Consider the following 16,235-nt stretch of genomic DNA (forward strand, 5'->3'; position numbering starts at 1 on the left):
ATATAATATAATATAATACAATGCATAAAGATGACAGTACATTTTTAATTGGCTATAGAAAAAAATGCCATCTTAAAAGCCTCCCTGTGGCGGCAAATATAGCCTATTAATCAAAAATATAATTTCTGACTTTACACTTTCTCTGCATAATATCAAAATCAAATGCTGCATTTACACTTGGCATTAACATGCAATCACCGTGATCCGATCTACTTGATAAGCCAAGTTGATAACCCATAAGCCAATCAGGACACGGTGCATTTACACCTGTCCACATCAAGTGGCTTCTGGATCTGCATAACAGATCTGATCTCGCATTTCTGCGAAAAAAAAAAGAAAAAAAAGGATGGCTCCGGTGCAAAGTCGACCTGAAGTGGTGGGTTTTCTTTTAAGTCGGGGGACATTTTACAAATCTTGCAAAATGAATAGGATGGCTGCAAGTAGGCCTACTAATAATGTGGATAGATGCCGTAATGGAAACGGTACAGAGAAACATATGGGACCGAGAACGTTGCCAGCTGTGGTGGGAAAAATGTACGTTCTTTACAGATAATGAATGGTTCTGCTACTTTTGGGTGAAAGGCAAACGTTTCAGTATATTTGCGATGTACTTCGCACTCGACTGTATCGCAAAACCACACAGCTACGTGCAGCAATTCCTGTGGAGAAAAGAGTTGCTGTGGCCCTGGATATCCATCGGATAACATTCCGATCAGAAGCGCGTTTACACTTGTCTTTTCAATGTGTATGTGGACAACATCCGGATACAGATCGCATGTTAATGCCAAGTGTAAACGCAGCCAAAGAGCCGGAATGGAACTCATTTCATAAAGACATTTTTCTGTTTTCCAGATCAATATTCTGGCTCGGGTCTAGGCTTGAGGAATGATCAATGGTGAACTGTTAGAATGAAGAATGAAAAGCACATTGGACAGCACTATCCCCTTCACACCGATGTGGGGACAAGAGACTTAATAATGTCCTATTAATAACTGCAAAAAAGGGAACACTACATGCTTTCAGGATGACAGGATGGTGCTCAAAGTGGCGAAACTTCTCTTAGCACCCAATTCTACTGCCATCAAGCGACAAGGCATTATTTCGGGGTCAGGGCTCCCAAGCCGTTCTCACTTTCTCAGAAGAATACGCACTTCTGCTCAGTGAATCTTATGCAGCGGTGAAATCGATGCACCTATCGATACCGTGCATCATAACATGAGCCGATATGCAAAGCATGAGCAAGCACAAACCTATGATGATTCAGCAGGGGTTCCAAACACAGCCCTCCCAGATATCAGCGTGTCAGTATTTACGAGTAAAGCAGCTTAAGCATGAAGCTGACAGCGACGGTGAAATGTGCTATAGACTCTGGCACGCTACAGAGCGTAGGGTTTCCTCCAAGAGGACTGGGTGGGAGAGGAGGGCCCATAAAAAATGCATGAGCAACAGGAGGAGATGTCACATCAGATATGTTTCCAGCTGCAGAGATGCCGGTGTGTGGAGACCCTTAAGAGTGAAAGGTACAAGTTAACTCCGGTATAAGAGGAGAAAAGTAATGGGAAAAAGCACTTAACTTCCACAGCTAAACCTGGCAAAACCATTTCTGCGATTTGCCAGCAATAACAAAGATTTAGACATAAATCCATTGATGCACAAGAGATTTAATGGCTTATTTATGGCTTGATGTGTAAATATCCACAATCACTATAAAAAAAACCTAGCATTTATTCAGCCTGTATGGCTGTCATCACACTTACTGCCCCAGTGATTTACATTTAGTCTGAGACACAGATCTGTTTCATTATAAACGCATTTACAACAATGGGGTTTTGAGAGCATGGCATACCACTGCCTTAGTCTACAATTTCAGAATAGATATCTCATCAAATATTCATTAATTCTGGGGTACAATCATGCTTTAAATGTCATGCTTAGCAGGGGAGATGGGCTCCGCTTAGGCAAGAGGATTTATAACATGTGGCACTTATAAGTGGATGTCATTATACTGGGGTTTGAGGTCTTTAAACAGTGACTGACAATAAAAACAAACAAATGTATTCATCAAGCACAAATAAATTGAGGTTTTGTTGTTTAAAATAGAGCAAATAATTAGTTATCGGCCTGTGACATTATATATATATATAAATGGTTTAAAGCCAACACATAGGAAAAACGTGCCTGTGGAGAAATTTCTACATTTACGTTTAAATACATTTAGTGGGGGCTTTTATCCAAAGTTTGGATATCCAAAGTGTTACTGTACATTGAAGATTTTCAAAGAGAAATGTCCAGTGAACACAGCAAACAGATGAACAGCGGTTTCTGTCGCTGTCGTTCTGAAATCTCCAGGGAGTGCACGGCACTAAAAGGGTTAATGTGTTTGAAATAGCTTATCACCTACAATAAACCCTACACTAAACCTAAACAATAGTGCCAACAAATGCAAATGTGAGATAAAAAGTATTTGCTCAACCAACCATGCCAGTTTAGCTTGCTTCTAAAAGTCTTTCATCTGTTTTATCGTGACTCGTATCCGAATATTGAGCGAGTGCTATGATGTACCAGGTGAGCTACCAAGCAAGTTTACTATATCAGAAAAGCCATAGTAAAGATATAGCTGATTGTGTGATGCAAACTTTAAAATGTATTTTAATATGTATTTACCATGGTCATACTAGTATTTTGAAAAGAATCAAAAATAAGTCTTTATTGGCTGATTATCTGGCCTGTAATCATAATTTGTGTGAACACAAATAAAGTTGTGGTGTTTTACTGCTACTAGTGTTCATTTCAGCTGGAAACTGCAATTGTATAGGTACACTCAAAAAGAAAAGCCTGTTTTTAAGCCTGTTTTTAGGATTTGCTCATTTCAATTGTACAGTACGATTCCATCAAATTGAATTAAATCATCCTTATATACTGTATATTATACAAATTATGAATTAAGAGTTTTGAATGAGTAAAAGAAACTAGAGATTAATAGAACATTTTGTATAAATCTTAATGGAACAAGGGAATGGACCATTTCAGTTTATGTGATTCGTATTTTAAAAAAAAGATTACATTTATGAATACAAATCATGAATAGTACAATAGTACAATTAACTCAAATCATCTCAAAAGATGAGGGGAAATTTGATTCCTAATGACATGACTGCTTTAATGATGTATTTAAAATACATTTTCATGGTCGGTAAAAATATTTATGGATTGTAAATCGTCTCAGTTAATATTGGAGCCTGCTCATTTGGTTTAGTAAACTTCAAAATCTGTAGATTGCAATGACTACGATATCATTGCTAGTTCAATAAATAAGCCAATATTTTGCTTGACATCATAATGAGTAATAGGGGCTATCATATTTCCATAGTCATTCGTCTGACGTCTCATTTAAGCTGCATCTCATTGACAGTTTTGGCAGCTTCATATGCAGAGACGAGAGAGCAAGATAGTAAATGAAGCAGCAGCATAAGCCACCTCCATAAAACTAACAGCGTTCATCGGTAGAGCATCTTCATTTCAGTGACTCACAAAGACAGCATAAACACAGCACGTCTAACAGACATGGCTTTGCCTCCGCTACCAATGTAATTAAAGCCAACATCTTGTCCCGCTCTCGTATCATTACCGTCTGTAGACCATTTGGATGAGCTTTGTTATTACTTACTTGCTGCTAAATATAGATTTCCTGTGCCAGCGCTAGAGATTGCAGTCAGCTGCAGATTGTTCTTCGTGTTTGCAGTCACAAAGACTAACGTGGATACTATATAGACAGGGGTTCAACAAGCTCTTTTGTATCTGTCACCCTTTTTTTTGTGTGTGTGTGGGGGGGGGGCACTCTAAAAGGCTGATTACAATGAAATGAAAAGAATGTCAAGGTTTATATTTAAATATTCTAGTGCTGTATTAAAAAGTAAGCTTATACTAAAAGTAAATGCATGAGTACATTTTTATATATATAATAGCAATTTTCCAGATTTTTGAATAATGGTCTAAAATGAATACATTATTTTAAAATAAAAGTCCAAGCAAAAGTATTAAATAACATGCATGCATGTATAAGAATTAGGTGGTGAACAAACTTCATGTGGTGCAGCTTTTCTTTCAATATACAGTCCAAAACATCCATAAAAATGTATATTACAATGTTTTGTAAATAATTTCATATAGGTACAATATATATTTATCTACAAAAGCATTCCATCTTAAACCTGTAGATCAAAAGGTTTTTAAGGTTTTGACTAATGAGAAACATTAATTTAATCACGTTGTTTTAAACTGTGAAAAGTAAAACTAGGGCTAGTTGTCAGGTTAGGTATACGTTTTACATTGCTGTATAGTCATACACCTTTTATTCTCTAAGACAGCCTTTCTCAAAGTGGGTGCCGCGGCACACTGGGGTGCCCCCTGACTGTGTCAGGGGTGCCGCCAAAAAATTACGTAGGCTAAAAAAAAAAATAAAAAAAAAATAATAATCTGACATTTCATATATAAATATATTTGAATTTACATAAATACATTCTTCTTTTAACCCTTTCGCACGTACGATCACACCGGTGTGATCAGTCTAGGCTGGTCCCTGGAGCACCGGTGTGATTAGAACGGTCAGTGCACGACGTGATCAAATTCAAATGTGCTTTCACGCGTTGGCTGGCGCTGAGCCAGAGACAGGCGCGCTCAGCTGTCATATATCACAACTTTTCAGTGTTTTCATCCACATAATGTTTGTTTTAGGTTTCAGACATAAGTACTAAAAAAACAATACATTTAGAGTTTGTAAAATACACACTGATGTCAAAGGAAGAGGCAATAATAATCATTTCCATTATAATTAGTTTTATTCATATCAGATACACATTGTGTAAGTAACTTTAAAGTTTACTCTATTCTTCTCCCAGTTCACCTGCCACTTACTTTTATGTATTTCGGGAGAAGTGGATGAATTCACGTGTTGTAAATCCAACAGATCCGATTCTCTGAACTGCGTCTGCGGCACAAACTAACATGGCGGCGCCCATCGCGCATACAGCTCAACTAACGCGATCGTTATAATGGTGTTCAAAAAACAAAACACTTCCACTTGCATATATTTGACAATCGGAATATCAGATATTTCATGCCATATCTAACAAATTTGTGAATATTTTGAATAAAAAAGGAAAAATGGGCAAAAAAAAAAGGACAAAAGCAGATCATCATTCATTCAGCTCTGTTGTTGCTGCGGTGTGTCACGTGACAAGCAATGACGCGTCACCATGGAAACAATAAAGTGACACATTCTAAATAACGGTCACCTTGAAAAACTCACGCTGGGGGGTCAGCCAGAATATTTTAAATTTATGTGTGAAAGGGTTAAACATATGAACGGATTAATAAAATTGTAAATTCATTTTAGATAAATATATAAAATTTGCATTTACATTTGGGTTATGCAGTGTTTTTAAATTATAATTTACACTGGGGTGCCTTGAGATTTTGTGCACTTTTGAAAGGTGCCCTGACTGAAAAAAGTTTGAGAAAGGCTGCTCTAAGATACAAAATGTTATCGAAGAACATTTAAACTATTTTTGCCCAGGACAATAATTACAGGGCATGATGTCACAGCTCATGGGGTAAGTTGTCACCCAACATAAGCTTTTCTGCATAATATGTAAAACAATTGTCAACAAAATAATTAATGAAGATGTAAAATGTAACATTGAAAAGTATCAAAGCAGGCCAACAAATATTGTAATTAATAAATTGCATAATATTGGGCAACATTTTGTCTCAAACTTGACAACTTACCCCAGCCTTACATTTAGAATAAATAGGACATTTTACTTTTGATGAACTATGTATTTAAAAACAACACACAAACTCAAAGATAGAGAAGATCCGCATTTGTGTAACTGGATTTTTGAACCTTATAGTGTATACGACGTAATGAAGTAGCCTAGGCTAGAGGGCTAAAATCTCTGCGTGGCAGGGGGAGCTGCCACTCGACCTGTCACTCAACCCATCACCGCTAGGGGCAGCTGCCACTCGACCCGTCGCCATTATATCACCCGTATCCCCTGTAGCTAGCGGGCAAGAACGGTACGCACAATAGGTCAATTTTCACCATTATCTAAATGCTTATCACCAGCCTTACAGCTACTACCAGACACTCCAACTGATGCATATGATCAAATAGACAGTTAGACATGCATCCCGCATTTACTTCTACTCTTACTTAGCCTACCCATTTGCCACCTTACTTTATATTTTTTCCACCATTTTAATCCGGATCGCGAGTCTTGACACCTACTAAGCGCCAGCCACAACTTAGCGTCGCTTGCCTCAAGATCTCTCACTGTTTACATGTATCAGACAGTCAATTTGATGCACATGTGCAAACAGACAGTGCAATCGTGCTCTTATTTGTCATCTTATCTTACATTTTATTCGCTCTTTTTGTTCATAATGGAGCGCGCGTCAGGTCACCCAAGATTCGCACCTGCCTCAAGAGAGATCTTGAGGCAGGCGCGACACTTATAGGTGACGTGACACGCGCGCTCCATTATTGTGGTATATTGAAATACATGTATGAACAGTAGGTGTCACCAAGGTACCAGTTGCCTAGTAGGACATGAATGCCACGAAGAAGTGTTGCTAGAATGTTGTAATAAAAAGTATATAGATCAATGTTGAGTTCTTTGAAGTTTATTACTGTGAAATATACAACAATTATGGACAAAAAGAGGGAATAAAATGTAAGATAAGATAGCAAATAAGAGCAGCATTTTACTGTCTGTTTGCACATGTGCATCAATCGGAGTGTCTGGTAGGCTACATGTACAGTGAGAGATCTTGAGGCAGGTGCGACGCATAGTAGGTGTCAAGACTCGCGCTCCGGATTAAAACGGCGGAAAAAATATAAAGGTGGCAAATAGGTAGGCTAAATAAGAGTATGAGTTAACTCAGGATGCATGTCTGATTGTGCGTACCGTTCGCCCGCTAGCTACAGGGGATACACGCTGCAATTTTGTTTAAAAAACACCTTATATATTGTGTAAGGTCCTGAGGCAGGCGCATATAACGGTGACGGGTCCCGAGGCAGGCGCATATATCCATGACGGTCCGAGGCAGGCGCATATAACAGTGACGGGTCGAGTGGCAGCTGCCCCTAGCGGTGACGGGTTGAGTGACAGGTCGAGTGGCAGCTCCCCCTGCCACGCAGAGAATATACAGTGGTGGCGCTAGGGCGGGGCTATAGCCTCTGAATAAACAATTGTCTTAATGGGTGATGGGTCAGTTAGGCTGCACTCGCGTACGGCGTGCGTCAGCTTTATTTTTAAGTTGATCATCGACAGCTATCACAATGGAGCGCTATTTAATATCGAGTAAAAGACCGCGGATTTCCAGAATAGCTCAGGCTCAGAAGAGAACAATAACACACGTCGGCAGTCTCAGGATGGAGAGGAGAAACTACTCTCTTTCCTCACACAGGAAGAACAATTAGAGGTTGCTGGGTGTAGCAAACCGAGTGGTATGACCACCAACAGCGGCCTTACTGACACGAACTCCAGTATCACCCCTGATCTAAGCATGTCAACTGTGGAAGGGCCACGGCGCCCTCTTTTAAGGACATATCCTAGCATTAAAAATGGACTGCAGGTACGTTATTTTAATCGTAGATGGTACGATGACTATATTTGGCTGGAATATTCCATTTCCATGGACTGTGCATTCCATCACCGATGCATGGGCTGAATGTAACATTAGGAAGGAGGATGGCTCGAAAATCAAGAATGCTTTGAGTGAAGGGCATGTAAAAGCAGTACAGGAAAATAGGGAATACATGTGAGCAGTTGTTGAATCATTGCGATTCACTGCTTGTCAGACAATTGCACAAAGAGGTCACAGAGAAGAGGAGAGTTCTGTCAACTGAGGCAACTTTATTGAGCTGTTGCATCTTCTTGGCAAGTTTGACAACACAAATACTTGAAAATCCCCAAAATGCAAAATACACACACCATGATATACAAAACGAGTTAACTGAATTAATGGAAAATATGGTGAGGGACCAAATAAGTGGTTAGATTGAATAGGATGGACTGTTTGCCTTAATAGTTGATGAAAGCAAAGATGTCAGCAAAAAAGAGCAGGTGTCTGTGGTGGCACGTTATTTGCACGGTGGCATTGCGTTAGAGGAATTCCTGCATTTCACTCCTGCCGATGGATTAAATGCCGAATCGCTCATGAAAACAATCAAACGGACATTGCATAAATCCAGTATTGACCACAACTCTTGCATTGCACAGTGCTACTATGGCGCAGTAGTTATGTCCTGCTGTCATAATGGTGTAGCAGAACAATTCAGAAATTCCCGCAAACACTGTATGTCCATTGCCATGCCCATCGGCTAAACCTTGTTTTGGTTGACTGTGTTAAAAACATACAGCCCGCGGCTGAATTCTTCGAATCTGTGCAGATACTGTATAATTTTTTTTCGAGCTCTGTTCCTCATGCTCTTTTCCACACAAAAAACAACAGCTGGAAAACGAGCCATCGCAAGCTCCTGTCGAACTAAAGAGATTGTCCGAAACCAGGTGGGCCTGTCAGTATTAAACTCTATTGGCAATTCAAAAAACGCTTCCCGCGATTGGAGCAACCCTTATTGACATAATCAGTCAGTCAAACGCTCGGCGAAAAATTGAAGCTAAGGGAATTCTTTCTCTCATTGACAGCCAATTCATGCTGCAGCTCATTTTATTTGAAGATGTGTTTCGTGTCACAAATTTTTCTGTCTGATCACTACAGTCTCCAGAGCTGGACCTCGCATCTGCCACAGACCTTGTGCAGTCTGTCATAGTGACACTGTCAGAAAAGGTAAGTGAGACGGCAAGGAACGAAATATGGATAAAAGCACAGGCCCAGTGTACAAAGGCTGGCATTCCAACCCAGCTGTGCTCTGACAAGAGAGAAACACAGCACCTGCGTCACCTGCGTCACCTGCTGGATTTTGTGATTGATGCGCATACAGGAGACCGTCCACCTTCCAAAACCGCTGAAGAAATTCGTCAGCACTTTTTCTATCCAGTTATAGACCATCTTATCAGTGAAATGAATCGTCGCTTTTCACCAGAGTCATGTGATGTTTTGAAAGGGATATCTGCTTTGAACCCAACACAGAATTCATTCCTTGACATGGAATGTTTGTCACCTATGGCTCTACACTATGGGATTACAAATGAAAACTTGTCTGCTGAATTACACCAAGTGCAACGGCTTCTGGACAGAAAAAAAGAACAGGGGGTGACAGCAAGCAGCACATTGGAATTTCTTTCCATACTCCAGCCATTCCAGGACGCCTTCATCAATTTATACAGACTTCTTTGTATCTCTGTTACAATTCCTGTCACCTCATCAGCATGTGAGCGCAGCTTATCTTGCTTAAAACGAGTGAAAAACTACCTGAGAAGTACCAGCGGAGACGATCGAAACAGTAACCTGGCAGTGTTGGCAATCAACTCCTCAAGAACAAAGGCCCTTGATGTACAGGACATCATTGACTCGTTTGCCGTGAATCACAACAATAGACAAATTGGCCTATTACAATATGCTTCTGGTGAGTAGCTACTCTTAAAAATAGCTGGGATATAAAGTATTATGTATTGCTGGCTTTTTTTTCTTTTTTTTTACAACTGCAAAGAGTGAAGTTTTCTAAGCAGACATGTTGTGGCAATGTTTTCCTTCCTGTTGGCATTGAGAGTGATGGACACTTGATGGTCAAAATAATTATAAATATGTGTAAAAACCTGTTCTCTCTCTCTTCTGTGTGTGTTCATACATTGTATTAATTTGGGAGTGTCATATTTAGCAGTTGGCATTAGATAAGTTATAGCCTATTACTAATAACACTAAACAATTAGCCTACTAATTAGGCTGTGGCATACGAAAAGTGTAATACCACAGTAAAAAAAAAGTACAGTATGCCTTTTTAGAAGATGTGCTATCTCTAAACAACACTGGGTGGCTGAAATTGCATGCTGTTTAGATAGCTGCAGCTTAGGCGTTCATTATGTTCATTCAATTTAATTATTTTATTAGCACTCCCACTGAACTGTAAAGCCCCGCCTTAGCATCCCCAACAAAACAATCCTGGAGCCACTGAGAATATAATAGCAAAATTGATTAATACATAATTAAAGGAACATGCATGTCGACTTTTGGGGACTATATTCTCAGAAGGCGAAGCACTGCTACTTGGGCGGAGTGATTTGCTCGCAGCACATGAAAAGCCCCGACCCGTGGGTGCAGGGATTTGTATTATTTTGAAGTACCCCCGGACGCCGCCATTGGCTAACGGAACCCCACCTGCAGTTAGCATCCCATTGACTCCCATTCATTTTGGCGTCACTTTGACAGCGAATAACTTCACATCTGAGGCGTTTAAAGACTCCATTTGTCCATTATTTAATTTTAAAGAAACACGAAAATGTATAAAAGGCTCCATTACCTTGTATCTTACGTTATGGCCCTGTAGAAGCAGTTTTTGTAAAAGTAAGCTAACTATTGCGTCACAGCCACGCGACTCTCTGTTGCACAGTAGAGAATTACCGTATGGACAGGAGGAGAAGCTCGCGGGCAATCGGGAGGACGTCGAGGCAAAATGACAAAGTAATTAATCAGAACACCTACAAAAAAGTTTCACCTGCTCCAAGATCATGGACAGCTCCTACTCACGCTCTCCGTCTCTGCGAGTTTCGGAAGGTAATGATTCAGATTGATCTTGGCACAGCTACTAGAAGACAGACGGTTTGCTCACGTCACATCTACGTCGTCGAGCTCAGTTTGAGTCTGCGCAGTACGCTGGACCCCCAGGACAAAGCTTCACTTTGTCTCCGTTGAATCCAATGGGGTCGCTGTGTCCATTTCTTTTACTGTCTATGTGAGGAGCAGAGAGTTCGCTCAGAGTTAGAGTAGATCACTCCGCAGAAATAGCAGTGCTTCGCCTTCTGAGAATATAGTTCCCAGTATGTAGGCCTATACGGTTAGAAGATGGCTGTGTCTCATGTGACCTTGTTATTTGTACACGCTGTGACTATACAAATCACAACATGTAAATAGGAAAATGTTGGCGTTATTTTGTCACTGATTGGGAGCAGTATGCTAGCTAGAGCCGTTTACCTCCAGTCTTTGCGCTATGCTAGGCTAGCGGTGGGTGCGTCAGACAGAGCTACGGCGATGAAAAGGATACGTATGGACTTATCTAACTCTGGGGGATATGGTGAATAATCTAAAGTCCAAAAAAGTCGGCGTGTTCCTTTAAAAGAAAATACCTGTATATCCTAGATGAACCTCCAACAGAGAGATGGAGAAGATGCTGCCATGGGGTTGATGAAAATGTCACTGGCCGAAAATGTTACATTCGCCTACAGGTGACCGTGACAGACGGCAGAGTAGTTGATCGCGAGAAAGAAAGAAATAAGGCGCGTACTGATTGTCTAGGCAGAGCTGCTGTGACTGGTGCTGTAGTCAGTGAATGAACCTATAGAAGCAGATTTTGGCAAATCAACTGCTTTCCTGCTGATTCATTAATAAATACAAATAAGATAATCTTTTTACCTGATAATCTCCAGCGTTTGCTGTGGAGTTTCTCACTACCTTTTGGTTTACGTCATGATTAAATCAAAATGTAAATATCCATTGCTAATCAGACTGCCATAGCCTGTCAACTTTACAGTTTCCAAACTAAATGACATAAATCTAGAGATTTAATAAATAAATCAAAAATAAGGCAAAATTAAGAATGACAACTAAGGAGAGTGAAATAAATGAGCGTGTCACATATCAGCACGGCTGTGATTCGGCCCGTAGACACAAGGCTGCAAGTGCAAGCCGATCGCACCAGAATCACAGCCATACTGATATAGAGCCATATCGCATGGCTACGAGTGTGATATTGCATTTATACAACAGTTCAATGTCACAAGTGTGTAAATAAGAAACAACAACTGAGTCTTTGAAACTACTCTTTTGCGCGGAACTACTTCCTTCCGCCACGGATTCAAATCTCAAGTTAACAGTTGAGCCCAAGCCTAAAACTTTAAAACTAGCAAGCAATAAAGCAACGGTGAGTTGCTTCATTGAAGCTTGTTGTATTGTGTAGAGTAGATAAGAGAGATCAAAGTGCATTACCTGCAGCTGATATTCTTCAGGTCGATCTTACATTCATAATCACAAAATCAGTTTGAATTTCGGCTGATGACATCTTGTCTTTGTCCTAATTAAGGATTATGGATTTCCCATGACATGGCTAGTCAATGCATTTGTAAGTTTCCTCTTATAAAAAGCCGTTCTTTACAACCTTGTTTCAGTCCTTAGCTTACCGACTCACTCATAAAGATAGTCTTTACTGCCTTCTAATGGCGCAATAATGTAACTTTCACTGAAGTTGAAATCACAACCACACGGGCTCTTTCTCAATACCAAATATGGCATGCTATTTATATAAAATATTGTATATTGTTAATTGAAAAAAAAATATTTCAAAAAAATATTAGCCATTGTAAAAGTATAAGAAGTTTGAACAAAAGGAAATAAACAAGCAAACAGTTTAGTCAAAACTACAAAACCAGTGCTAGTTTTGCACTGCTCACTCAGGCGGACTGGTTCTATTTTAGGGGAAGAATTGTGCAGTCAGGCACTTTGTTTTCTTTCACTTCAGTACAGTTCACAACAAAAACAACAACAGTTAATCATAAAGACAGTCATCCTACTATAGATTCAATTTATATATTAAAACTAGTGTATGAGATGGCAAATGTAAATTATATATTTTCATTTTGCCATTTTACATATTGCATTGTCATTTTGCATACTTTTCAAATTGAATATTGCTATGCTTCCATATATCCTGCTGAACTCCTGCAGTGTGACAATCCATACTCCATCTCAGACCATTTAAAACAGTGCTCTTTGACAGGCATGACATTTTATTCATTTTTGGCACATCATTTTGCTTTTTTTTTTCTTCAAATGCCCATGGGTTATTTTACCACAGGCTTGGTCCACCTTACTGAAACCCTTGCAAAGGACCTTTAAGTCCTGAGATACAAAAGAGACCGCTTCACCAGCTCCTTGTCAGCAGTCTCTGATTTGTGCGTTGAGGCCCTCTCAAGGCCACATCGCTAAATCCTATTGAACAGGCTGTAAAACCCTTCAGGCGGACAGGGAATCAGTGCAATAGGCACTGAGGAGGGACTGCAATGTCATCAAAGGGGCACGCTGTGCAATTTAGAGACATGCATGAATCAGGACTTTGGGGCCCTCTACCATAGGCGCACAGAAGACGGTTGCCTGAGAGTATTTCAGTGCTTAAACAGCATTTAGAAGAATCGCATAGTTTACAATTCCAACCATTGAGAATGAAGAGCACTTACGCTGATCAAAGGCTTTTGTCAGGAGGATTTATACCAAAAGTCACTGACCATGAGTTCTTCAAAAAAAAAAAAATTCTGGTTTGATGTACGAAATAACATTATATGGCTTTAGTAAATAAGGACAAAGAGTTATTTTTGGGTGAAATAATCTTTTAAACATTTAATGTTAGTGGAGGGGGAATGAATCTCACAAAGGAAACAATAGGTGAAAACCTTTTTTATGAATTTAAATACTAGTGAGAGGAAAAAAATACCTTTATTTTTTTATCAATCAGTCAGTGAACAGTAAACACATTCATGATATGAAATGGCTTGTGAATGATATCTAATGTTAATATTGTGCATGAACAGACAACATAGTCTAAGATATGTGTAGACAGGTCAGGTTAAGGAAACAGATTTTCATACACAAGAAGTTGTGCCAAAAAGATTGTGGCAAAAAAAAAAAAAAAAAAAAAAAAAATCATTTATTCAGTGCCTCTGAGACATGGTACAGCACATACTGGTTAAAAAAAGATAGAAGCCCACATGGTTGTACTGAACACAACAGTAGCACTATAGTGGATTAGGTGTCTGAAATTCCATATGAATAGAGGATAAAGTGTCTTCATAAAACACATCTGTCTCTCTCAAACAACACTGTCAGCAGCTGTTTCATCAGTGAAATGCACCGAATGCAACCAAAGCCTTTGATATGTCCAATGAATTATTATCCAGTGGACATGTAACCACTATTTTTGAGTAACATTTTTTTACATCAATATTTGTTACATAAATCATCCACTTTGCTGTATCAAAACTTCTGGAATCAACCAGAAGAGTAAAACAAGCAATGACACTTAGAAGAATGTGTTATCACATTAATCACAAAAGAAAAGAAAAAAACACACACAGTGATCCCATAGATGCAACAGAAGTTTTTTCAAATAATTTTGTTTGTACAAAAACTCTTTTGAGTGGCAAGTATTGAATTATTCAAGGCATCTTCTCTTTGCCCACTGGAGCTTTTTCGAGAGAGCGACCATTTTTAGCAACAATTAACTATTTCAGCCTTGCACTTTTATCTGTGGAAGTATGTAAAAAAAAAAAAAGTGCTTACTAAAATAGAAAAAAGTATTCTATTTTAAATGTTTCAAATCATATTTTAGCTCTCTTTATTGCAAAATAAATATTTTCTCTTTTTAAAACCTAAAACTATAAGGTCTGCCCCTCAGTATCCAACAAACCTTGGATGAGAATAAAATCGGTACAGACAAGCAGGGAGGAAAAAAGTTACACAAACAATATAGCTAAAATTGGTTAAATATACCAATTAAGACATCTTCAAAAAAAAAAAAAAACAACAACACAGATGACAAACAAATCATATACAAAATTTTATATGGATACAGTTAAAAACACTGCCTTAGTTGGCCTCACTTCTCTGGTTTAACCCCCTGAAAAATATGTGCCAATGCCCTGAGAGAGAGCAAACACCTCCACGTTCAACCAACCTCTTTGGCGTTACGGTGAGGGAATAAATGACTGGCAAATTCTCCTTAAGGCAGACTCAGTTCTTCTTTTTTTTTTTTTTTTTTTTTTCTCCATTTATTAGATACAGGCATCTACTGGAGTGAAACTGTTGTGTTGAATGTTCAAAAGCTCTTTTGGACGGCTTTATTTCTTGGATTGTGCCATGTAGCTGTTCTCGATGCACAGCACGATGAAGGAGCTGGAGCAGCTGCTGGAGGTCTGCTGGAGGAGTTGGCCAGCCTGCAGAGATGAGGCCAAGCCTGTCACTGCACGGTCTCCGGCCCGCCACGTCTCACAGTAGTTATCCGTCTGCCTGTGACCCCTGCCACTGGACCCGTGCCAGATCATCTTCTCTGGCCTGCAGGACAGAGGAAGAAACATTCATTTTAGGCGCATCTCAGATGGCACTCAAAACCTGCAAGACCTTTCTGAAATTACAAAGTCAAATTGCATTGGCTGACTGCGGGGTCATGGTGTCTAGGATTTTAATCAGTCTTTTGGGAAACTACGTTTTGTTTGCAAGATTGGAAGAATGAATCATTGGACTGGCCAAAGATCGGGCATTGAATCGTTGAAAGATATTGTTTGAGGCACTTAACTCTTTTCCCGCCAGTGTTTTTGATCATTTTTTCAATCTTTTCATGGCCCCCAGAATATTTTGTTGTATGAATATCTGAACATGCAATATATCAAAAGAAAGAACAGACCATTTGCTTTAAAAAAAAAAAAACTTTTACTCTAGCTTGATGCATTCTTTTTTTCAACACTCAACAGATTTTAAGCAAAAAGCTGAGAAAAACGCGTTTTTGTCAAAGACTACATCCGGATCGGATTCAGAACGATGATCAAAACATCGAATGAGTAGATCGAGTCCCTCGACACCCCCTAAAACTTCACAGTCCTATACCTCGTCCTGGGTTGACATTTCGTTCAGTGACATTATGCAGTTTTGATTTATATGCTGTTTAATGTTGATGATTGCATTATTTTACACATGCATCTGCTTACATATGCTATTGATTGTTTCTGCTTCTTCATTACCAGTGTTTTGGTCAGGAGATTCAGTACTCTTTCAGAATATGTGTAATAGCGCTCCTACTGTATAACAGTGAAAACACGGAAAGCCGGAAAATTCTGTCAATGGCGGGAAAAGAGTTAATAGCAAGTAAACGGGATATCCACGAGCAACTGTAGCATATTCAGGTTCATTTTTAAGTTTTGTTTGTCAAATAATACATCTATAATATTTTTTGTGGATGGACAGCACAGACAGATGGATAAAATGAGATAGATAGATAGATAGATAGATAGATA

General features: G+C 39.2%; 2 protein-coding genes across 15 annotated transcripts in view; both read right to left on the reverse strand.

Annotated features, from left to right (window-relative positions):
* pcbp3 (poly(rC) binding protein 3) overlaps positions 1-12,445 on the reverse strand; it is a 71,330-nt gene extending 58,885 nt beyond the window's left edge. For 2 of the 6 annotated variants that reach the window (XM_081367444.1, XM_081367441.1), the window contains exon 1: positions 11,307-11,403. The gene's annotated coding sequence lies outside the window, so the exon portion shown is untranslated. Of the gene's footprint in view, positions 1-11,306; positions 11,404-12,165 lie in introns of those variants that run through there. The other 4 variants (XM_081367443.1, XM_081367445.1, XM_081367440.1 and 1 more) reach the window with 4 other exon arrangements.
* A 1,201-nt stretch (positions 12,446-13,646) lies between these two features.
* col18a1a (collagen type XVIII alpha 1 chain a) overlaps positions 13,647-16,235 on the reverse strand; it is a 79,810-nt gene continuing 77,221 nt past the window's right edge. For 8 of the 9 annotated variants that reach the window (XM_081369567.1, XM_081369566.1, XM_081369565.1 and 5 more), the window contains one exon: positions 13,647-15,279. In XM_081369567.1, the coding sequence (XP_081225693.1) occupies positions 15,066-15,279 (214 nt within the window). In that variant the 3' untranslated portion in view covers positions 13,647-15,065. The remainder of the gene's footprint in view (positions 15,280-16,235) is intronic. The other variant, XM_081369563.1, reaches the window with a different exon arrangement.

The sequence above is a fragment of the Scardinius erythrophthalmus genome, assembly GCF_964197995.2.
Source record: "Scardinius erythrophthalmus genome assembly, chromosome: 6".
Lineage (NCBI taxonomy): Eukaryota > Metazoa > Chordata > Actinopteri > Cypriniformes > Leuciscidae > Scardinius > Scardinius erythrophthalmus.